The 24,376-nt window shown below is 41.3% G+C and overlaps 1 protein-coding gene across 8 annotated transcripts in view; it reads right to left on the bottom strand.

Annotated features, from left to right (window-relative positions):
* ttll5 (tubulin tyrosine ligase-like family, member 5) overlaps nt 1–24,376 on the bottom strand; it is a 57,638-nt gene that overhangs the window by 12,424 nt on the left and 20,838 nt on the right. For 5 of the 8 annotated variants that reach the window (XM_082515248.1, XM_082515246.1, XM_082515244.1 and 2 more), the window contains exons 15-29: nt 21,603–21,658; nt 21,009–21,050; nt 20,050–20,157; nt 19,833–19,924; nt 19,231–19,293; nt 18,565–18,713; nt 18,027–18,273; nt 16,989–17,106; nt 16,424–16,570; nt 16,197–16,288; nt 15,962–16,110; nt 15,121–15,684; nt 14,847–15,034; nt 12,835–12,962; nt 2,930–3,119 (exon numbers count right to left, since the gene is read on the bottom strand). In XM_082515248.1, coding sequence (XP_082371374.1) covers nt 2,930–3,119; nt 12,835–12,962; nt 14,847–15,034; nt 15,121–15,684; nt 15,962–16,110; nt 16,197–16,288; nt 16,424–16,570; nt 16,989–17,106; nt 18,027–18,273; nt 18,565–18,713; nt 19,231–19,293; nt 19,833–19,924; nt 20,050–20,157; nt 21,009–21,050; nt 21,603–21,658 — 2,333 coding nt within the window. Of the gene's footprint in view, nt 1–2,929; nt 3,120–12,834; nt 12,963–14,846; nt 15,035–15,120; nt 15,685–15,961; nt 16,111–16,196; nt 16,289–16,423; nt 16,571–16,988; nt 17,107–18,026; nt 18,274–18,564; nt 18,714–19,230; nt 19,294–19,832; nt 19,925–20,049; nt 20,158–21,008; nt 21,051–21,602; nt 21,659–24,376 lie in introns of those variants that run through there. The other 3 variants (XM_082515247.1, XM_082515249.1, XM_082515250.1) reach the window with 3 other exon arrangements.

Raw genomic sequence — 24,376 nt, forward strand, 5'->3', positions numbered from 1 at the left:
AACTGAGAAATGGGTGCAGTGATTTATTGAAACATGTGTAAACTTACATGTTATACACATATATAATATAATGTATAATGTAAAAACAGACTTGGTTCAATTCTAACAAGCTTGAACATCAATATTTGGTAAGACTGCCTTCATTCTTTAACATGTTTAAATGTAGTCCTTGTAGTCAGTTTTGACAAAATCTCCAACACCAATGGGTGTAATGGAGCCACAAAACCAAGACAGAGCCTCTGCTGTGTTTTACAGACGGCTATAGACAATCACTGTAGTACATCTCTCCTGACCTCAAATCCTCATTCCATCATTCATCAGACGTGTTGCCGCTGATGTTCAGTCCACCTCTTGTGTAATTTAAAATATCTCAGCCTTTTCTCCCTGTTTATTTTAACCTTAATAAACGTTTCATTTTAATTGTTTGGCATCATGTAGCGATAGATCACTGTTGGGCCATTTGCTTCATCACAAAATTCAAAAGGCCAAGTAAAAGAAAAACAACTCTCCCTCGGTTGGTTAAATGTGCCACAGACTGACATGCGGATTGTTCCTCACATGTGTGTAGTGAACTGTTTAGGACAAAATAAAAATCAAACTCCCTCCCAAAAAAGGCCTAAGGAAGTTGGAGCAAATTTGGAATGGGTGAGTCATGGAAAAAAATGTGGCCTTTGGTCATTAAGGTGAAATATCAAAGTGCCTGACATAAATTAGTGCAGATATTAATGAAATGCCATCCGGTATCAAAACAAGCTCGACATTTTTTCGCAGCTGGCTCCAGTGAAAAGCAAATTCTTCACATTATTCATTTGTTTATACAAGATCTCTTCAAAGGCTTGTGAAGAGGGAAAATGCTGTTGTCTTTCTGACATAATATTTTAGAGCCACATTTCATTCTGTCCTTGCAATGCCGGGGAATGCTCGCATACATTCCTTCCACATCTCACGTCCACGCTATTTTCTCTGCAGCTTTATACGGCTATCTAACGAGCTAATGGTTTTCCAGTTTCACAGTGTGGCCGTTCAAAGGGCCGACAGGGAATATCTGATGTAATTTCTGTGTTGATAAATGAGAAGCTAAGTTTCCTGGTTGCAAGGCCTATGGCCACAATTCAGCTTGAGCGGGGCCAGGAAGGGCACCTTTCTTTGGCTGCCAGGTGGCCCCGGGCCAATCCTGTGGAGGAGCCGTGCAGTCTGCACCCAGTAACTGGAACGTGGACTGGAGTGCCGGAACAGACCCCTGTCTCTTTCTCTCACACTGAAGAACGTGTATGCACACGAGCACCCACATTCGACTAAGAACATCCTTTTGTGTATTTATATTATCAAAAAGTATTGGTAACTTTCTCCCAAGGCCAGGAAATCCAAGAATTTGAGATAAAATACATTTGTATCAAAAAGATCAAAACCCCTATCTAATGGCACTAAAGAATGAAATCAAGTCACTGACAAATTCCTTGGCAGATTAAGGTCTATACCATGCAAAACGATTTTGCCTAAGAGCTAAGCAGTGGCACACATTGCCATGACAGCTGGGGAGAAGGGAATGAATGGGGTGGGATAGCCAAGATTTTAGGGAGGGTTGCCTGACTTGATGGTGAGACAACCATATCTAGAGTCAGCCCTCCTATTACCTCAGTTTAAGAGGGTGAACAACAAAAAAGCTCTGTCTTCTGACTCTTTGTACTGCTCTGTACACATAAAGTCCTTAAAGGCACAAGGGATTTGAAATTGTAAGACATATTCATGCCGCTATATGGCTGAATTATGGTGGAGCATGTCACAGATAAGACAAACGTGGTTAAATGTGTTTAAAGTACGAGAAGAGATGAACGGAACAGAGAAGGAATCATAAAGTGCCTTACGTAAGGCTGCCGACCAAGCCAAAAGAAATATCAACTCAATTGCATTAATTAAGTTCCAACCAAGATGAGAAACAATGACGTGAGGCCAACTCCAGTACTCGGAAAAAATTGGGCGCATCCAGTCATTCCAGCCTTTAAGCTGTCCCATGGCACTGTCCTGTCTCCATTTCTCTCAATCCATAGATTCAGTCCACCAAATCCTCTGGAAAATGGAAACATACATCCTCCTTCTTGGTGAGATCTCCTTTCAAAGTCACTGCGCTAAAAGCGAGAGCCACTCTTTTTTAGTCTAAACATTTAAAAAAAAACAAACAAAGAAAAACAAAAAACTCCTACGCTAAGGCCTTTCTAACTTTCTAATCTCCCTGTAAAAACAGCCAAATCACATCTGTCACGGCTTGTTAGCCATAACTAAAAGGTTTTTTGCCGCTACATTTCTACTGCTAAGAAAATCATATTCCGAATTTATTTGTCTTAAAATAGGAAAACTAATGGAGCTATTTGAAAAGTCAAGATTTGCTGGTACCCTCAAGAGTAGAATTTCTTGTCTACTCACCTTCCCATATGCCTAGTAGAGTCATTCACTCAAATGATGTGATATTGGAGAGAGTTGTTCCATTTTGGTCTTTAGAATTAAGCTACTGTCTCCACCAAACACTGTTTTATTAGACAGTTTGGAAGGCGAACCTCTAAATAGCTCTCCAGAGGCTAACATGGAATCTCTTCTCTTAACGTGGGTGCATTTTGCACTATTTTGCAAAGTGCAGAGCTTAGGTAAGGACATAAATTATACAGACACAAATATTGAGGTTTTTATGGGTTAAAAGTTCTTAAGGTTAAGTTCTACATGGTGCCATTACTGAAAACCAACAAAGAAAAGAATCTGAAAAATAATCTTATTGTGTTAACAGACAAGTGTCTGTGCTATTTTTATTTAAAAAAAAGAAAGAAGAAAAAATAGAAATGCAAATACTACCAATGGAAAAATGAGCAGTGCACTTGTTTAGCATCCAAGATGCTAAATGAAAACAAACATTCTTTACTAAGAAAATGATACATCTTACCTGATGTCCGCAGCGGGTCTGGTCCAGAAATTGATGATGAGCCTTAAGTCTCTGTTGCTGCAACTGCTGAATAGCAAACTGAAGCTGGTAGCTCCCTTGGGTGGGCTGGTAGTGCTGCTTGGGTGTCACCCCTCTCACCAGGCTGTAGTCATTGTGCATCTGCCAGTCCTCTTCCTTTAGCGGCCTGTGGCTTAGAGAGAAGTGACACAGATACACAGGGTGAAAAAGTAATATACTTCAAACCAACAAAAAAACAAAGTCACTCTTTCTTCTGAATTGCATATCAGTGACATTTGCACCCCAAAAAGTGTTCTTTAAAGACATTTTCTGGCAAGAATACAAACAAACAGTTTTAGCTTCGCTCTCTTTAGATCAACTTTCGACTGGCTGGCTACCCCTTGTAAACAGCAGATGGGTGGGGCTGTCGTGCTCACGGCTAGAGCTTTCTGTCTATGACATCCAGTCTCTTTGACAGCGTGCAGATCCAAGACAGGAAACACTCTTTGATACCAAGGATTTAGAGTAGCCTGAATCCTGACATTTTGACTCACAGGGGTTACCTATGCATACACTGACATCATTATTTGAAACTTTGACCATGTCCAGGCCTCAGTTTCACAGGCCTAGAGACCTGTTGGTGACCCCCTAGTAACCGCTGATTGCTAGAGTAAAATATTATTCCCTAACTGGTCACCAGGTGAGATCAGATGCAGTCTAGAAGATCTAGAAGGTTTCTACGGTTGCCTGTAGTTTGCAAGGAAGATGACAACTTGTCTGCAAACACTGCATATGCATCTGGTACACTAGCTGCACAGGGGCTCAGAGGAAAGCACTCCAAGGGATCATTAACACCGCCCAAAAGATCACTGGCTGCCCTCTCCCCACACTGGAAGTTCTACACAACGCCCACTGTTTTAAAAAGGCCCAAAACATCATAAAAGACACCTCACATCCTGGCCACTCCCTGTTCGAACTGTTGCCCTCAGGCAGACGGTACAGGGCAATCAGAGCAAGGACTAATAGACTCAAACACAGCTGTTATCCAACTGCAATAACACATCTGAATACTACAAAAAAATGTCCATCACGCCACTCTTGTGTTAATCTATGCACGGTCTGAAGCATGTGTGTGGGAATGTATGTGAATGTTTTACTGTTACATCTTATTAGTATTTTAAGTATTCTATCTATTTTATTTATTGAATTTTATTGTTTTATTTATATTTTGATATTGCTAGGGATGATGCAATGATCGGGGACCATTCTTAATTTCGTTGTTCTCATGACAATGACAATAAAGTTTCTGATTCTGATTCTGATTCTCACCATTTACTCTCTTTACTAACCATTAACCGTCAAAACTGAAATGTGAAAAGGTGCAATGCCAACAACAAACAGAGAACACTCACCTTCAAAATAAAAGTAATGCCTTCCCAACCAATTATTCATTTGAAGGCAGTCGATCGGTGTTTCTGTTTTATGTCACAATGTTTATATTTTTACAGCTGCTTGGCAAGCAGTTTGAGGGGCCACCATGGCTACCAGCTAGCAACCAAACCAATTACAAGGTATTTTATTAGTGCAGCACTGTATATAACTTTGCAACCAATTTCACCCTAGCAATTGCATGCCATTTGAAGAACACACATTCAAGCCTTGGTGTGATTCAAGCCATCCACTGTTGTTTAATATATATGACAAAAAATAAGGAAATGCTTGCTTGAAACACAGATGTTACTACTCTACTATAACTCATGCTTTGTTACACAACAACAAAGGATGAGTCCACAAATAGCTTAATATATTTACTCACTGCTACCTCGTCAGTTATTTTACCATGCATTCCAGGCAGATGTGACAATAGCTATAAACTCCATGTTGAGATGCAAGACCACCAGTAAAAAGTGAAACAACAAGACATCTCACAACATCCTAACCAGTGGCCGCTGTGCCCACAGAGCCTCAAATCAAAGTGTGCAAATCAGAGTGAAAGCAGAGGGCAAGCCTGTGGCAAACACAGGCTGAACTAAAAACTTTTCCTCCTCGCTTCACGTTCCATCCACATCACAAAACCACAACCTGGAAAGCAAACCTTTTGACGAGCTCCACAAGTTTGTAACTGGATTATCTGTCATTAGGCCTAAGCCTGTTTCAGTTTTTTTTTTCAACCATTTTTGACCACTGTTAAAGCAATGAAGTGACCAGCCTCAGCCTTCAGACATGCTTAAATCGAGTCTGTGGAGTCTGGTGTGCTGTTGTATATATACACCACCTCAGCCAAAAATAATGCCATAAAAGAGCACTATTGGGAGCTGCGAGGAAAAATATAAAAGGGGAAAAAAGAGAAAGAGATACGCGTACAGCTAAAGAAATGGGATCCCTGGAGGTCTTAATGACAAAAAAGCTCTTGGAAATTCCTCCCACATGCAATAACATTTGTCTATTGGTCTACAGTTAAAGAAAACACTGCACACTTAGATTCACAATAGCTACAATATTTTTAGGACCAAACTATGATAAGTGCTAAAATTAGAATTCAATTAATCTTGAACAACAATGCATAGTGTGGGATAATAATCTTGTGTTGCTAAAATGTAAAAGAAAAAAATAAATTCCTTCCCTGTGTGGCCAAGACACAAGGGATCTTAAACTCATGTGAACATGTTATCCGCCCATGCATTTCTCAGTTCACATAATAGCACATATATTGCAAAAACAACTGCTGTGACCAAAGGCCAATACATTTTTTTTTTTTTTGCTCCTGGAAACAAAGGCTCGTCTGTGAACTTTGCAAGGCCAGAGATTCTACATCACCAGGAGACAAAACAAGAACTTGTTCTTTGTTTACAGCAGCGATTTCCTTTGACTTGGCTGCAGTTTGCAGACTGGACCGCGGGGACCTTCAGTGCTACCATTTTATTACCATATGGTCTAAAATGGACTGTCTCAGGTCAAAAGCACAGGCTTTCCTTGAGTACAATGTCGCTATAAAACCTCACAAGGTAGGGGGGTGACGGGGGGAAACTTGTCAACACAACACCACACAAAAAAACTACTACAGATGACCATGAATTTTAAAAACAGGAGGAAGCACTTTTGTCCAAAACAGCAACCAATAAAATCTGATTTTTATTTTTTCTTAAATGAGTGAGCGGAATAGTTTTACATCTGAGTTTCTCATCACAGCACATGTGCGGAGCTTCAGCTATCTGGGACTTCCCTCACTGCCGGACCTCTGCTCGTGGGTGTCAGCTTACTCCCCGCTGTGCTCGCCATCCTTTAATATGCTGATATAACTTACTGTAGAACAACACAGCCGTGCGAGTTGAGCACATGTGCGGCATCAATCTAACTCAGTGTGAATGTGGGAAAATGTACCGTCTGAGATGACATCATGCCAGATTATCTCAAAGCCCTGCCTGGTCAGTGTAAACATTAGCAGCCTCAAGAGTGTAGGGGTATTTCCAACCATTAATCAGTGTTTGTTTATCGTGTTTTATTGCAAAAACATGACACCAAGTAGGTCTGTTCTTAAAATACAATTTGTTGAGTTCAGCAGTGCCGGGGATGATGAGGCTTACATTAGGGCAGTGGTGAGCAATGTGGGGTACTGAAAACTACAAGTGCTTTCTTCCAAGTAGGATGATAGGTTACTTTTTAAACACTTCTGTTTTAAACTCACACAACTTCACTTGAAAATCCAAAAAAGGAAAGCTATAAAACAGTTCTGGATAAGTAAAATCAATGGATTAAAAAAACAAACAAATGAAAAAACAAAACAAAACAGGGATTATAACCATTTACACTAAAGGCTGAGTCAAATTCAATCAATTTTATGTATATAGTAGGGCTGGGCCATATTATACCGTTCACGGTAATACCGGTATAATGTTAGGCAACGATAGGAAAATGAAATATCGCGATAGAATGGGAGTAAAACGCGCATGCACAGTGCCTTTGTTTTCATACGCACATGGCCGATTGTTGAGTGAAACAGATGAACCAGAATTGGTTTGTAAAAATGGTGCAACTTCAGTGATGTGGAACTGGTTTGGTGTTTGTCCGTCAGATACACAACAAAGCACATTTTTTTGCAGAACATGCAAGCGGCCGTTGTTATTGTCGTATTTGTCGGACTAAGATGCTCTTAAATCTGGGAGTAATCTGGGTCCTAAACTCCGTATGCTTCAGGTCAAACAACACTGCAGCATCACTTAGAGTTAAAAACTGTCTAAATTCTTTCATCTTTAATAAAACGATCAGCATTGCTGCTTTACCAGGTGTAACTATAAAGTTTAACTTCCAGGCATCCATGAAAACAAAAGTTATTACATTTAACGGAGTTAGAAGTTAGCAGGAAGCTAGCGGAAGTTAGCTCGCTAGTTTCGCTAGTTACCTAAGCATGATATAGCATGTTCTGACGGAGAGATTTCTGAAAAAAATCAAACGTACAGCTCTGCTATAACTTCCAACATAAATGAAGACAGGAAACTAAACAGCAGTGACGTTTGTAGGGTTACTGAAGTTGGGCTAGCTGGTATATAATGATGTGCTACGTGATCGCTAGCGACACAGCTATGTTAGCATAACATAAACAGTGAAGCTGGAGGACGAACACTAACACTTTTCCACTTATAAAAGTTAACGTGAAGGTTCTTCATGGTTAGAGACAAATGCAATCGCATGGCAGGATGCTGTAAACGGACCAAACTTCAGTCAGGAGAACAACTGAGATAATCCATCCACAATACGAGGTTAGTGATTAATATACTGCAACAACATGGGAATAGAGCAGCTGCCAGAGAATTCAACATTAATGAATCAATGGTACAGAAGTGGAGGAAGCAAGAAGAATGAGTTTAATAAAGTTTGATTTATCTGACTGCTTTGTTTCGCTTAATGTGCCTTATAATCCCGTGCACCTTATGGTCCGAAAAATACGTACTGCACACTGCAGTTTAATGTTGCAAAGCACCTCTTTTTAACTTCAGTGGATATTATACATGGTTATGCTCAGGATATGTCAGCCCATTTCTACTGGAAATGCCTTTTGGTTAAACTTTCAGCAAGGAATTTACATTTGCACTGTTACATTTTTATAAAGCTTTAATGTATATAAAAACCAGCTTCTTGTTTAAGTGAAAATAAATGGAAGGTTGTCTTTTTGCGCTAGTAATGTTGTGGAGTTGTATTTTGTCTCGCATCAATTATATCGTCGGTTATATCGTTATCGCAAATTTTCAAATATATATCGTGATAAATATTTTTGGCCATATTGCCCTGCTCTAGTATATAGCGCCAAATCATAACAACGGTTACCTCAAAGTGCTTTATATTATAAGGTCAAGCCCCATGATACTCCAGCCCCAGCAGCTTATGCCTATTGTAGTGTAACTAAGGGAGGTTAAGGGTCACCTGAATTACTGAAAACAATATAACAGAAATTGATGTAAAAAAAAAATGAAATCCATCTCGTCTTGTATCAGTGGTTTAAGCTGCTGGTGGTGATGGTGTAATACGGTGGAGGATAGGTTCTGAACCCCTTTGGAGCAATTGAGAATTTTCTAAAACTCCACAGCCCACCTGGGTGTTGTTGCTGACCGTTTCCATCCCTTTATGACCACATTGGACCCATCCTCTAATGGTCCTTTCCACCAGGATAACACGGCATGTCACAAAACTTAAATAATCTCAAAATGAGTTCCTGAACATGACAGTGTTCACTGGTCTTAAAAGTGCTCCACAGTCACCAGATCTCAGTCCAATAGAGCATCTTTGGGATATGGTGAAATGGAAGATTCACATCATGGATGTGCAGCCAACTGCTATCATACACCCAAATCTCTGAGGAATGTTTCCAGCAGCTTGTAAAATCTGTGCCATGAAGAAATCTGAAGACAAAAGGCAAACTGTAACTAAAGTGGTTGATGGCAGCATACATATGATGGCCAAGATACCACAACATATTACCTGATGGAAATAGTATGCTCCTGTTTCATAATAACCAAAAATACTATCATGATGAATTTCCCTGCATATTTTGTAATGAATACATTTATTATTTTTATTTTATAAATAAAAAAACATATGATTTTGTCTTAACAGTAATCCAAAAACTTAAGACCTTCAGATTACTATGATTGATAACAAAGAGAAGCAGCCAATTGATTCTCTTTGTAAAGTCGAGTTCAGAGAGTTGTTTTCTAACGACAAAGGAATTTCTGCTGTAATCAATAATAAAATTACATGCTTTTTACAATGCATCGATGGATATTAACATTTCCTGCACACGCAACAAAGATTTTTCCCTGCATGTCTAATGTAAAACAAACTAACACATACATCTAGAAATTACTACTAGTTTATTTGTTTTTAGTGACTCAGTAGCGTAGTTTACAGATTCCCTTGGCAAGCAAAATGTCACTGGTTGAATTCCAGCCTGAGACACAAATCCCCTCTGGAGTTATGTCAGGAAGGGCCAAATCAAACATGTGGAACCACCTGCTACAGCAAGTCCTTGTGACAAGGGAAGGGACACACACAAACATTCAAACACATATATGTTATTTAGAAATTATATTAAAACTCAGTGCTCTGTATTGCATGTCCTGTTTACATTGTTGACAGTAGTTCTAAGAATATGAAGTATTTACCAGCTTTAAAGGTTAAATTTTGAGCAGTAACTTCATACTTGTTAGTGATCCTAAGACGAATAGTAAGGGCTTTCCACACAAACCTGCAATGGATTTAAAAATAGCTGGTGCAACCCAACCCTAATTCACGGTCACACATTTGTCAGTTCCATAAAGCAGATTATATACAGTACATATAACCATATTGCACACTGTGGGAATGAAAACTGCTTTAAAGGTGCATGTTTCTGCTGAATGACTAAATCTGTTCCCTGGAATTTCACTTGTTCTTACCTTAAGGGTTTGCCTTCCCATTGCCACATCTGGTTTCAATCAACGTGAATAAAAACATCTCTCCTTTTAAATTCAAAGGAAGAGAGACATCAGACCAATTTTGTGGGAATCTGTCCCCCATCAAAGAATTTTTACATTTTCACCAGCGTTTTTCTGATTACTCGAGCTGTTGGTTTAGAAAATGGACCGCCTTAAAACCCTTTGGAATCATTCGCCTCTAGAAAATTCAACCAAGTAAAACACCAATCTAACAAAGTATTGAACAGGACTAAAAATACCTTGTGTAAGCAGGGTTGTGGCATTTCTCAAAACACAAAGCTGGTATGAACGTAGAGGGGAAGAAAACAGAGAGGAACGTTTGCGGCTCTGGTAATAAGACAGCAATAACTATTCACATAACAAACACAAATGGTGAGAACCAACCATGACCAGCTGCTGACTTAATAATAATACATGACCACATGGAGGTCCAGTGCAAACTCAGACCACAAGCGGTATTAGCAAACTTAAGTAACAGAAAATACTTTTAAACAAAGTAAAAGGTGTCAAGTATTTCAAAGTAATCCAACACCTCAATTTATAGGTACACTGAATGTAAATTATCATAAATGTACCAGGAGGTCCGACACCGGAAGAGATCACCAACTTACCCCATAAGTATATGAAGATGGGCCGTATGGGTTCAAAGCCCCCTGACTGTCAGCACACTGAATTTAGGCAGGAGCTCTAAGAGTGCTGATGCAGCATACCTGGCAGATCCTGGCAGCAGCACTTCAAAGAGCCATGCTACACTTTGAAACCCATCATACTTCACCCCTGTGGTTGCTTTAAGAGCCAGTGCGCTTAACAGTTTCAGTATGTTTGGCACAAGCCATGAGCCCGAACGTAGGGGGGAGGGGGCTCAGGAAATTCTGTGTTTTAAGAAACAGAGTCGGGATGAAATCAAGACATTTTATCCTAATATCTTATTAAAGACATTTCATGTAGATAATTCCTAACCAAGGGCTCGGTGTTCCGGGGCCCTCAAGAGCTTTTTGTATTGCAAGAAAACGCTAATTTATATTCTCTCTTTAGATTTGTGAAAGTGTAATTCTGAAATGTGAATAGCTGAAAGGCAAACCTGAACAAACATTTTTAAATCTTAGAATCTCTTTTGCAAGAGCATCGTGGGCCAGTTTATTTTCTGATGAATGAAGTGTTTAAACATGATATGGAAAAGCAAATGCAATGTCTGAAATCACACTGTAACTCTGATCCGTCAGAGGACTGCATCGCTCAAAGCGTGATTTCTGTTGTGAATCTATCTGTAAAAATGATATAAGCTATTAATAGTCTCTTTTTAGTTTGTGGGAATAAAAACATTTTTAAAAGGGAAAAGGCCAGACATTCCAGGAATTCCCTGACAGCTCCATACATAAGGAAGGGCAGGACTGGAAAAACAGAGTCCAAAATCAGGGCCAAGCAGTCTGAGACACTGCCACTCACACATAAGCAAATAAAAGAAGAAGATGACACACTTAAGGTTTCCCCTCTTTGCCTATAGGTTTATAATCCTGGTCTGGTGCCATAAGCCATGATGATGCGATCATTTTCCTTCTCTTTCCTTCCTCCTATTCTCAGCGCAGTGAGCCGGGGTGAAGAAGGAGGAATTTCAGTGGGTACTGAGGCGAGAGCCTTGAGTAGACAGACTTTGTGGGTGTTGACATTGTACCACTGCCTCCAGCACCGCTCCAACAGAACGCTTTCAGCTGCCAGCGTGCTCCACATAACGCCGACACTCAGCAGCCAATTCTACAACTACTTATGTCCACGGAGCACAATTAAAAAGGGGAACAAAAGACCCAATTCCCTGCCTGCAGATAAACTAGCCTGCCCAAAGAGGTGTTGGAAATTCTCATTCCCTTTCCAGAGACAAACTTCTTTAATCTAATAAATTGTCAGAAGCCTTTAAAAAGTCTTTAGAATGTAATAAGCCTCACCAAACAGGCTTTATACTTACTGTATATACTACACTAAAGCACAGTACTTATAGTAATTATAGCATAAAAGTGATTATGCAGACAATCCCCAAGACAGTAGTTTAGCCAAAGGAGTCACACTGAACAGCTTTTCTGAAGCTTTTACAAACATTAATCTTGAGAATAGCAAAGAATATTCATGAAAGTTAAACATTAATTTGAATGCTTCAGGCATTCTTAGATTCTGTGTGTCCTGACTCCAACATCTGTGCACATCTCAAACTTAAGTCTGTCAAAGGAAGGACACGCTGTTTACCTTGGCAGTGAACCCCACTGAGACTGTAATGCACTAATCTGTGTCTGCTGCCTCAGGGGAGAGCAAATAAATAGTAGACATGAGCACAATGGTGAAACTTGACCAGAAGCAGCACTGAAGCTTTTGCAAAGTAGCAGAGACACCATATGTGCTAAATGCAAAAGCGAGCTAACAGAGGCATCTGTGAACCAATTCTGAAGAGTAAATGTAAATAAAGTGTGCTTTCCAGTGCATCTATATCCAACAAATGCAATTTTCAGATGTGGCTAAACCAATTTTTCTTTTAAAGAACAGAGTCGTATTAAAATGAAATTCCAGTCGCTGTGCACCAAAGGTTTGGCCTTCAGCTTTGGGAGCCCATCAGCCTTTCGTTCTTCCTCCTGTTCCTTCACCTCCTCTTCTGCTTCACTGTCAGGGTTTTGGTTAATGTTACTTTACTTACATGTTTGACGCTGTCTCAAGTGTTTTATGCCCAAAGTTGAAACCATACAGCTGTCAATCTACTGGTCGTCTTAAATTAGCTTGAGGCCTTTGCTGTACTGGGACTTTATATATGCTCACATTCTGTGCATATACAGACTTTACAATGCAGTAGAAAGCATCTCGGATATCTGGATTTTAAGAGTTCTTTGTTGAGAACTCATGTTGGATCCAAACCATTATTCCAAGGGGAGATTATTGTAAGTTATACTTCCTTGGACTCACCCAGTGCTGTTCGGTAGATCTGTTTCAGGGTGAACAGCTCTCACTGGTCCTTGGATTGTAGCAGCTTTAGGGTTCAGTGTGAAGCTCTCTCTGCTCAGCATCTTGTTCGCCAGGTTCAGGTTGGTCAACTGTGGGCAGAGAGGAAGGCTTAAAAACTTGAAGGGAGGATTCATCTTGATTGCAGTTTACAAGCATAATGTACTTGTAACCGCACTTTCTGTATAAGTACAACCGAACATCTCGCTAATAGTGATCCCATGTCTAAATCCAGAGAAGTGATGAATAAGATTAGGTGGAACATTGTGTTTCTTCATACGCCAATCACCTCCATCTTTCGTATCTGGGGGCTGTGTGAAATGTACACACAGCACATGGCGCAGCCAGTCTCCGCTCAGCACTAAATCTAAGCGGTCCCCTCCCCCTCCTGCATCCTCAACAGAATCAGCTATCATGACTTTCCAGGCCAACAGTGTTTGCAACCACATCAGCACTTGTGTGGCAAAAGCGCCCCAGTACTGCTCTGTGCTAGCCTGGGAATGATGCTCGATGAAATCTGGTGGGAGAATTAAACATAACGCTGCGGTGCTTTATTTACTTTATTTCCTTCTGTGCACTAAAGGACCAATGGGAAAAAAACTGAAGCTGCTGGGCCTTGCATGGCATTAATAAAGAGAGTGTTGGCGTTTTGTTACATAGCTACAGCTCTGGTTTATTGGGGTTTATTAAGGTAGACTGGTCATATGTTTTTATAAAGTGTTTAATATAATCTGCAGAAATTAAAACAACCTTTGGAGAACATGTATTATAACATGTCAAGAGACCAAAATGGGAGTATAGATCTGTCAAAAGAAATCTTTTCACTCAAGGCACAAGCTGTGTATGCACATATATGCCCATCAATATATCACAGCCCAGGAGTATATTCACTTCATTGATGTTCAGCATGTCTGGCTTTACTCAATTTCAGTTTCTGTTTTGTATATGTGCCCTAGCATGAGAGTGAGTAATTACGGAGTCAACTGTGCAACAGGGTGTTGTTCATGTTTACAAAGTTCTCCATTTAGTCCAGCAAGTGATTTAATGACTTCAAATCTCAGTCCTGGAAAAAAAGCAAAAAGCAAATGTACTCTAAGCCTTTAAGTGCAAAACACTGAACTACTTTACTCTGAAAAATAAGCTGCTGCCATGTTGAGGATTAACTACCGACAGGAAATACAGCAAACACCTTTCAGATAGACAGAATAATATACAGTCATAAGGAAGCCATAAAACCGCCGCCTGTGTGGTCTGGTGCCATCGCAAAAATCTCTGACTGAAAATAAATAAATAAATAATCCAGCGATGCAGAAGAGGAGGTGAAGGAACAGGAGGAAGAATGAAAGGTTGATGGGCTCCCAAAGCTGAAGGGCAAACCTTTGGGAAATATGCGACAAGGTGGTGATAGAGACAACCAAGTTGCCACTCCCCTGCTTGGTGCCAATTTGCCACATTCCTTGATTTATAAGCATCAATTACCACAAAAAAAGAAGAAAAAAAAAGGTGGCTGCTTGTTAAGTATCAACAGAAATCACTCCCCCATGGTGCTTCTGATAATGAGACCTCACACAGAGCTGAGGGGCTGACGCTGCTCACCACTGTTTGGGCCGGCCAGCTTCAAACTCCAGTTCCTAGACCCACCCCCATACCAACCCCAGCCCGCAGACTGCAGGCGAGCTGAAGGCTGAAGAAGGAAGGTGCAGACCCTCGGGCTCCAACAGGTCTGCTGAATGAATAAGCAGTTAGATGCCGCCGATCAGCGTGGGGCCTGAGCCAGGTTTACACATCAACAAAGAGAAATATCAAAGACCTCACAGTGAGAGGACTACTGCAGAGAGGCCAGATTCTTCTTCCTTACATGAACCATTACACAGATCAGTTTACAGTTGCTTAATAACTCAACATAGTTTCTTACTCAAAGTAGTTGTAGCTGTTGAGTCACAGGGCTGCAGAAGCTGAGAGCATAATAAACTTACATGTTGTGTCAGCAGGTTGATGTGACTGGAGCTGGCATAGTGGTGAGCAACCTGCTTGTCTGCCAGTTTCTGCAGGGCTGAGATGAAGGCCTGCTGGTTGGACTGGGCCTGGGCGGTCAGAGTGCTCAACTCCCTGAAAGCTCCCACTGAGTTTGACTTGAGCTTACTGGAAGTGCTCCTCCTGATCACTGAGAAAGAAAAACAAAAAGGAAAAGGTGAGAACATCTTTGTGAATTTGATTTGAAACACCAGCACGCCGTGCAGGAAAGATTACCTTGGCCTGCAGATGTGGGTCTAGAGAGCTTCTGGCTATAGATGTGTGTGGCACTTGGAACGGACGAGGCCGCTGCAGAGCCAGCCATGGATGAGGTAAAGGACTGAATTCTTCTGAGCACCTGTGTCGATGGCCCTGTAGTCGCCGCATTTGAGCCCGTGGGCGCAGCCGTCCACAGGACCCTTGGAGGTTGTGTGACCACATGGGCAGAGGTGTATGCGGGAGGGTCAGAAATACTCTCAGAATGGCAGAGGTGAGACTTTGCCAAGGACTGTGCATAAGATGGTGGCTGAGGAGGTGGAGGCGGCGGTGGACAGTGAAGAGGCAGGGATGCAGGAGAGCAGTGCTGCACATGATTGTGCACGCAGTCCAAGGTCACAGGAAAACTGGAGCGGTGTTGAGACGACTGGACTTCTGGCTGGGTTTTAACCATTCTTACTTCAGCCCGTATGTCTTCAGGCAGCAAACAAAAAGAAGGCTGACCATCAGTGGCCTTATTGTCTGAGTCGGAGCTGACTTTCCCTGTTAGGAGCGACAACTCTGAATCCGCTTCCACGGCCAAAGCTGTTCAAAGGAGGAAATAAGCCAGAGCTCCTTTATCATCAGTTACTCATTCCTCAGCTCTGACACACATTTGTTTTCCCGCAGTAAGTTCTAATCATTTGAAGCTGACCTTTTCTTCACCCCAGATGACTCAATCTTTTTTCCTTTCACTGTTCTAGATTCACAAATCTAAACAGTTCCTGTTTACTATGCTTGAATGATAAAAAATTAAAACATGAACCAGATGTACAGTAGAAAAAACAAAAAGCATACATGGGAAAAGAAACAAGAAACTCACATTTAGAATTATCACAGTTTCCTGAATCTCTTGAGGCATTTGCTTCACGAACATCTTTCTTAATGCCTCTGACTTTTGTTCCTAGGAAGACGGTGGCCGATTTATTTTTCTGCGTGTAGAATGTCAGTACTTCCTCCAGGTCGTTTTCACTGTTAGTTCAAGAAGAAAAAAAAGACATGAAATAAATGTGTGTAACAGAAAACTTGGCTCAAAAAAGTTGAGCCAAATCACTAACCTGGCTGCACTGATGTACTCTTGAAACACTTTAGGATTAACACAACGCTCCTCTTTACTAATCTCCTGTTTTTTCACCATATGTTCAGTTTCCTGGGAACATAGAGAAAAGAACAGAACTGCAGATGTACTTTGACTGTTGGAAATAAACAGCTCAATGTCCTTTGTGTTTCAAGCACCTCTCTGAATTGTAATTCTGCAATGACTCTACAGTCTGGGAAGGGGTACCTTGTTATAACAGTGGATAAACTCCCCTAACTGATGGGACAGGATGCGTCTGCGGTCTTGGAGTGGTAACTGCCGACTGGGCAAGACTACCTTTATGTTTTGTTGAAGGTTACTGGCTGCTTTTCTCAGAAAGCAAATCACGAGCTCCTGTAAAGACAAAGAAAAAAAACTTTTATCATCAGTTTCCCGAATCACTGATTCATTGAGCCGTCTCTGTCGTCTTAACTCTGGGTCTGACTCACTTTAAAACACTTTTGAATTTAAAGATCAGAGATAGGCACGATTTTACACTGATTTTCCTCAGGTTTTTTAAGGTTGCTGATGATGATGATGATGTATGCCATTACAATGCAAACTTTCCAAACAGACTCTCTTTTACAGAGTCCACGTTTTCCTTCTATGTGGCTACAAATGCCACGTGCAGATTTCCACGGTGCAGATGAGTAACAGAGGAATAATAAGGGAAACTGACATGCACACATACATACAGAGAAAACAAAGTTACAGAGTGTTCGATTGCTTTCATTTTTTACAAGGAGTTAAAAAAAAAATGCTATAGCTGTACCATTTGATCGTTGCCATTGTCGGGCCAAGCTGAGATGGTGTTGTCTCTGCTTTCTGCTAACAGTCTTTGCTGGACTCGCTGCAGGTAAGAGGAGAAAGCAATACGAGCCTGCACTTTGCTGAAGAGGAGAGGTAAAAGCAGAAAAGAGAGAGGAAAAAGCATCAAAGGCAAAGCAAATATAAAGCAATGAAAAATAGAAATATGCAACAATAGCTGATAACAGAATGCTGTTGGAACACAGTGCATCTTGTCTGTATCTTGTCCTGTATCAGTATCAAAATGACAAACTGTCTTCGTGGCCCAGGTGAACCTGGAGAGAGTACTGCCAGAACATTGTAGCTGTCAAACACAAACAAAGACATGCTATACTATAATTTCCCAGCTTCGTGCACAGTCCTGGCAAGCACTAAGGAATTTCTACAAACTCAGACTTGTTATCGTAATTCTTCCTGAAATTATAATTTCAGGCACACGTTTGAAATGACAGGAGACTGCAGCCTTTGTTGAGTCTAAGTACAGTGGTGAAAGCATATTGTATCTGCGTGTCTTTATTTAAAGAAAAGTGAGTGTCTTGATCCTCAGCAAATTTTGAACCCTTTACATCTGCTTTTATACCATTTTCAAACAATGACTGTTTACTTGTAGCTCAGGAAAAGGAAAGCTACTGCCTGTGCTAATAAACCAACGTTTATTTACTAGACGGTCACAAACTACTTAAATTGCGGGACCTTCTGCAGACCCATCATGAACCTTAACACTTTTTCATGCCCCCTTTTACTGAAGTGCCATGTGCTTCAATCTAAGTTAAAACTGTGTTTTCATCAAAGCAGAAAAAGTTAAAAAGTAAACTATTATGTCTGGACTCAATGGCGTACAAGAATAACACTGACTTTCGTTGAGGCCCAGCCAGTCAGAGGTAGTGAGAGGAATTAAAACATCAACACGTGTAAATGTTCGTCCTCGTTTCTACCTGCAACTTCACAGTACTCCTTACTCAATGAGGACGAATGGGAGCAGCAGCCCAGAATGCAAACTGACCTGAGTTCCCAGCCCTGTTGAAGGATGTTGAGCAGGTTGACTGTAGGGCTGGCATTGTGCACGGCTGCCTCTGAGCTGGACTGAGCCTTACTGTGGCATCGCTCCAGTGGTGTGGCCACTTGTTTTCTTTGCTCTGCTACCAAAGCCTTGTGTGAAACTGGCTCAAGAGCTTGTTTCACCTCCTCCTGAGCACACTCCTCTCCCTCCTGACTGCTGTTCTCAGTCAGGGAGGCCTTGGATTCCTTCCCTGAGGTATGCAACACAGCAAGAAAAGACAAATGTCAGTTGCATCACTGGCATTTGGGATAAAATACACACATGCACTCAAAATAGGCTTTTTATTGTTGCTGCAATGAAATGAACTCATACAGAGTCATATTTGGCCAACCTTACCGTGACACAGGGGAGTTATTTATTGGAACCAAAAGTGCATTAGCGTGAGATGTTGTTCTACTTAGCTACACTCTTCCTAGTTTTGGAAAAAAAAAAGTTATTTCAAACTGAAGGAAAAAAAAAAGAAAGAACACATTGAGTTTACCCGATTTTTTCTTCCTTGCAGCAGAGCCATGAGTCAGGTGGCGCTGTCTCCTCTTTCGTGCCTCCAGAGACAGCAGCTTCCTCTCATACTGGACAACGTGACAGCCATGGACCACGTCCACCTGCAGCTGCACATTCACATTCACATTCCTGCGAGGCAGAGCAAGACGTGTCAACGCAATGATAATAACAACAAGAATAATGATTTATATGGATATTATCAACAAGTATAAAGCAGAGAAACAGCTGTAAATTTCAACTTTAAGTTAGGTACTGCAGCAGCAACCATCTCCCTGAACTCACTACCTAATGAATATGGAAAATCTTAGCTTAGTCGGGGGACAAATCTCCAGTCAATACAGTCAAACCTGTGGTTAAATTTTGAAAGCCTGCGCAGATTCAAATAACCTAAATGAACGTTGTACTACAATAACAAAAATGCGGTTCAATAAAACGGCACAATTCATCTGTGACTATCTTTCCCTTCCTGCCCCCGAATCGATGCCACAATGCCACAATGCCACATAGACACAGGCGCGTGCTGGAAAAGCTGTTCGTCTCACCTATCCAGTCAAAAGACCAAACAAATGCCACGTTACAATCCCACCATTTCCACAAACTGATGGAGAGATTTATTTCCCATCCCGACCACAGTGGAAATGCTTACCTTCCATGGAAAAGTCTGTTCGCCAACACGAAGTTCATTGATGTCTTGGACTCAAGATATCCTCTGAGAGAAGAAGATAATAAGCAAATTACAATAATCATAAAGGCAGGGGCCCCAGTGAGCTCCAGCGTCTTTATTTGTGGCAAATGTGTTAAAAATGAGACTTCTGTGATCCTGTGGAAGGAACGGGTATTAACTGCACCAATAGCTCCCCAGACCGCTCAATAAAACGCTTTTAAAAATGCCACAAAATACCCTGCTGCTAACGGAGGTTTAATCATGCAACTAATCCTCATATAGGAATATAAATTTTAAGCACAATGATGGATTTCCTCTCTTAATAGGAGTTTAATAGCATTTTAATATAAAGTCACTGTGGGATCATTTTTTTTGGAACATAGACTCCAACAAGTTTCCAGTGACTCTGGAGCTATATCGTAGTTTGGTGGTTAAATTAGCAAATGCAAACAGGAGTCGCTTAGTCTGGCTTTAAGCTAAATGTCCTGCTTATCTGAGCACAGTATCAGTAATGAGTAACATTACAGACAAACTTCCCTTGCGGCCTACAAGGGATCTGTCTGTTCTTTCCTGGCTCAGATTACCCATAGAGCTCCCATGTATCCGCGGTGGGGAAGATCCTAATGAAACCTCCTCGTCTTTCATACTCTTCCTTTATGCTCCGCAGCACTCTGATCTATATTAGTGAAGGAAAGTAAAATACCATCTATTAAAAAAAAGAAGCAATGTTTATACAGAAAAAATACAGTTACACAGCCTATACTAAAAGTACTTTACACAACATCTTTATTAAGACCTTACCTCCTCAACAGTTAGGTTCAGAGTGCTGTCTCCTTGGCCATGCTTAGCTCCTCGCTTGTCCTTAAGATCCTCGGTTTCTGAGATGTTGGTTGACGTCGGCCTCTGTCGCTACAAGAAGCGGAGACGATGCAAACAGTTTTTGATAAAAACGGTGTAATATGTTTCCTCTTTTCAATCCAGTTTTGTTAAAGCAAATCAGGTGCTTCATAATCAGGATGAACAAAAGGCCGTAAGGGTAATCCACAAAAATCTATTTGTATGTTAAGTTGAAAATGTAGAAGCTACATCACAGATAACCAAAACCCCGTTCTCCTCTTTTGTCTTCGCCACAGAAATAGAGTGCTTTTGTTAAGCAGTGGCATTTCTGGTTGTCTCCCTGCTGCATGCACTACTAGGCTGTGACTGACAACTTTGGCATGCAGTTTTGGAACTCGGGCCAGATAGAGGGGCACAACCCTGCATGATCACATATAAAATTTGTCATCTGAATAGCAGGGGGATTATATTTAATTACCCTGACATGGATAGTGGGGATACAAAGGCAGCCAAAAAGTGACAAGGCTTAATCCCTCAGAAAAGGTCTCAACTGTTGCCCCTGATCAGAGTGAAGGGATAGGACAGGTTCTCTATGGGCCCCTGAAGTTCTTCAACAGCTAGTGTTTGGCTTGATTTAGGTGTGCCTGAAGCATCGGGAAGAAAGTTTTTCGACTCATTACGCAAAGTAGCGCATTGCGGCTTGTTAAGTGCTTTTGCTAACGAAGCTTTGACTATAAACGCAGCATTAAGGATTTATATAAGCCATCTGTCTGTCCCTGTGAAAAATTGCTTTAGCCACATAATCAAATAAGCAAAAAGCAGCAAGCGATTTCTTACCGGTAATGAAACAGGCATCAGGGAATTGCAAAGGGACAAAGCAAAGGAAGATTAATACGTCTGAGTCAACAACAAAAAAAGCTTACCACTCTGCTGTGTGTAGTGGCTGGATGTGCAGAAAAAAGTTTCTAAGAGGAAATGGGTGAACACACTGCATCAGCATTGAGCCTGTATCAAGGCACATACAGACAACATCCAAACCACATCAACATACAACAATGAAACATTGTTACTTTATGTTTAAACAGGCCTTTTACTCAATATAAGGTGGAGCAGAAATCTGTCTGATTTAGTAATATCCCTCCAGCAGGTCCTTTGCCAGATCTTAGTGCAGTAGTCGAGTGGAGGTAGCCAAGTGTATTAGCTGTTGTGGCATCATTAGGCAACAAGGCCTAGAGAGAGCATTAGTCACTTGATTAGAAATGATAAAACAATAAGCCACTGAGAGTGTAGCACTTACAAACTGAGGTCACTCAAACACTGTAATTGCATTAGCAGTTGTTTTGCATTACAGTGAGTTTTCCATTAGGGTAAGAGAAGAGCTCAGTGGCAGTGGCAGGAATGTAGTGTAACTACAGAGACATGAAGACAAGAATGGGAATGTTTCACAAGGAAGGGTGAATGAGTGCAATGCTTGGCTTGACGGTTGTGTTCGCGTGTGTGCTGGTGTCCACCACTACCTGTGTTCTTTGGTCAGAGCGAGGCTGTCTCGACAGGGGGTCCTGACACACAAAGCCTGCAGGGATACAGAAGAGCCATAAAGGGGCATGTTTATGACATCAGGTCTTAAATATGTTACATTCCCATGACCTTCATGTATTGCATCAACTTCTTAATGTTTGTGCAAGAAACCAATGTGGAGCATAGAGCGACAGAAAGGCAATAAATTAAACAATATCATGCTATATCAAATACATGAATTTTTTAAAAATACATTTAGGTCAGAAAGAAGTGTTTCAAAATAGGGACCCACTGCAGCATAATGCAACCCAGGCCCCTGATGCTGAATGGGTTTGTTTCTTAAGCTACAGTCACACTATAGAAAACAGTAGTTGGAGATCACTGTACAACTAAAATTACTGCGACTATATGCAAGGAACTTGCAATATTGTTGCCTTTGAAATGCCTGCTTTGAAGATGGGGAGTTGGTCTGTGACTACTCGCAGACAGTTGAAAACTTTGGTGCATCAAGATGAGTTAGAAGAGTTAGTCCCTTATGACTTTACAACTGAACAGGGTTAGGTTGACAATTGCATGCAATGTGTTTGGGATAAATTGGTAATTAAATGTGAGGAATTAGGAAAAATCAGCTATTTAACAGCAAATTGGCAAAGATGCTCAGCTGCCTTGCTTTTACATAGGAATATAACTACTTTAAAAAAAGTTGGCAACAAGTTGAGCCAAGTCTCCTGCAGATGAATTCTGCTCATCAGTGCAGACTGATTCATAGTGATCGCAAGAACTGGCATTCAGTCTGTTTTTGTTTATAAATTAAACATTATTATTTTCAAACCTTTGCGACTCTGTGCGAGACTGATTCTAACCCTGCCTGGTACAAGGTTACTGGGGCCACACCCTTGAGGAAGCATGGAAGTGCTTGGTGGCTAAACTTTAGTCCATTCGGCCCATTCGGACAAAGCCCAAAGAGGCAACATGTGCCCACCTTCTTTTGGGTTCACCACCTGCAGAAGGCACTACAGGGTTCAGGTGCAATGTATGGTGGGTGGGTGACTTTCAAGGGTGGAGGCCTCGGCAGTCTGATCTCTAGCTGGTGAAATAAGCTCTTTGGACATGGAACGCCACCTCTCTGATGGGGAAAGAGCCTGAGCTAATGTGTGAAGTTGAAAGATACCCACTAGATATAATTGGGCTCACCTGAACACACACATTGGGTCTAGAACCCATCTATGGGACTCTGCTTCAATCTGGAGTTTCCCTCGAGGAGAGGCAGCAGGTAGGGGCACTAGTATCCCCCCAGGTCCCTGCCTATATGCTGGGGTTTTCCCTGGTGGACAAAACAGTTACTTTCCACCATGTGTTTAGGTTAAGGATAGGAAACTGAATGTCATTTACACTTCTTGCAGATAATGGGTGTGGTGCTCAAGGGTGGGGACTCCATTTTCCTCCTGGGAGAATGTGGCTGTATTGGCTTCATCAGGTGGTGGCCTCTAGATTGCACTGGAGTAGGTTGGAGCTGAGTGTGAAGCGGCAGAAATGTGAATTGGCACCCCAAGTCTGAATCCACGGTTCTCAGCAGGAAAAGGGTGGTGTGCCAACTCCAGGTCAAGAACAAGATGCTGCCCCAAATGGAGGAGTTTAATACCTTTGGATCTTGTTCACGAGTGATGGGAAAGAGACGTGACAGTAAAGGGACCAAAAGAAAAAGACCGTGGATACAACAGTGTAAATGAGCTTCTGGCTAAAGATGAATGGGCTCTACCTTAGTGAATTCAGTCATTTACTGTAGGAGGGATTCAGAGTAGAGCCATTACTCCTCCACATCGAAAGGAGGTTCGGACATCTGTTCGGACAGGCACCCCTTGGGCGCCTCCTGTGCAAGGTCTTCTGGGCATGTACTAACTAGAGGAGCCCCAGTCTTAGCAAGACGTTCCCACCCTGTCTAAAAGATTTAAATCTAGAATCTTTTGTTTATTGATTCCCACATTCCTTCATAGCTAACTAGTTGTCACAGTGACCTTTTAAATAAATAGGTTTATGTTCTATCTTGCTCTCACACTTTGGGTGAATTAAATCTATTGACAGCTTAGAGCTCTGGGCTATTTATTCTACCTCATCCAAGCCGTCAGGTAAGTTTCAGGCCCCCACCATGCTCTTGCCTAAACACGGCAATTATTACAAACACTGGTGACAGAGAACTGACAGCTACACGCAAGCAGAAAATTAATGCAAATGGAATGCTGTCATTATTTACAGGTCTGGGAGGCAGCCCAAGTGTTATCAGCCAACAGCGACTTAGTTTGTTTGGTACATAATAGATGTGCTATGTTTTACATGCCACCGCTTATTTTCCCCAGACGCGCAGTAACGTCTCCGTCCAAAGATAACTGGCAATTTATGATTCTACCCTTTCATTTAATGAGCCAGTGGAGAGGGTTTCAAGCCACAGTATGGCCTAGGGTTAAGACGCACATGCACATGTGTGCACACATTCACTCACATGGGCGTAATCACCACTCCTTTAATATCATTAGGCTGTGACCACAGATAGACTTAATGGTTCGGTGCCATTTTAGATGGACGCCTGCTAATCAGTATGCTCTGTGTAAAATATAACTGGTAACAAGGATAAAGAAGAGTATTAAGTAAAGTTAAATAATCAAGATCTTTTTCCCCACGTATACGGATTTATTTTGTATCTACAAAGAAAAGGATAAAGTCTAAAACTATGTGGGCTCCTATAGTTTCATATCTGAAGTCTTCATCTACATGAGAA

Source organism: Aulonocara stuartgranti, assembly GCF_965226115.1.
Source record: "Aulonocara stuartgranti genome assembly, chromosome: 19".
In the NCBI taxonomy this organism is placed as follows: domain Eukaryota; kingdom Metazoa; phylum Chordata; class Actinopteri; order Cichliformes; family Cichlidae; genus Aulonocara; species Aulonocara stuartgranti.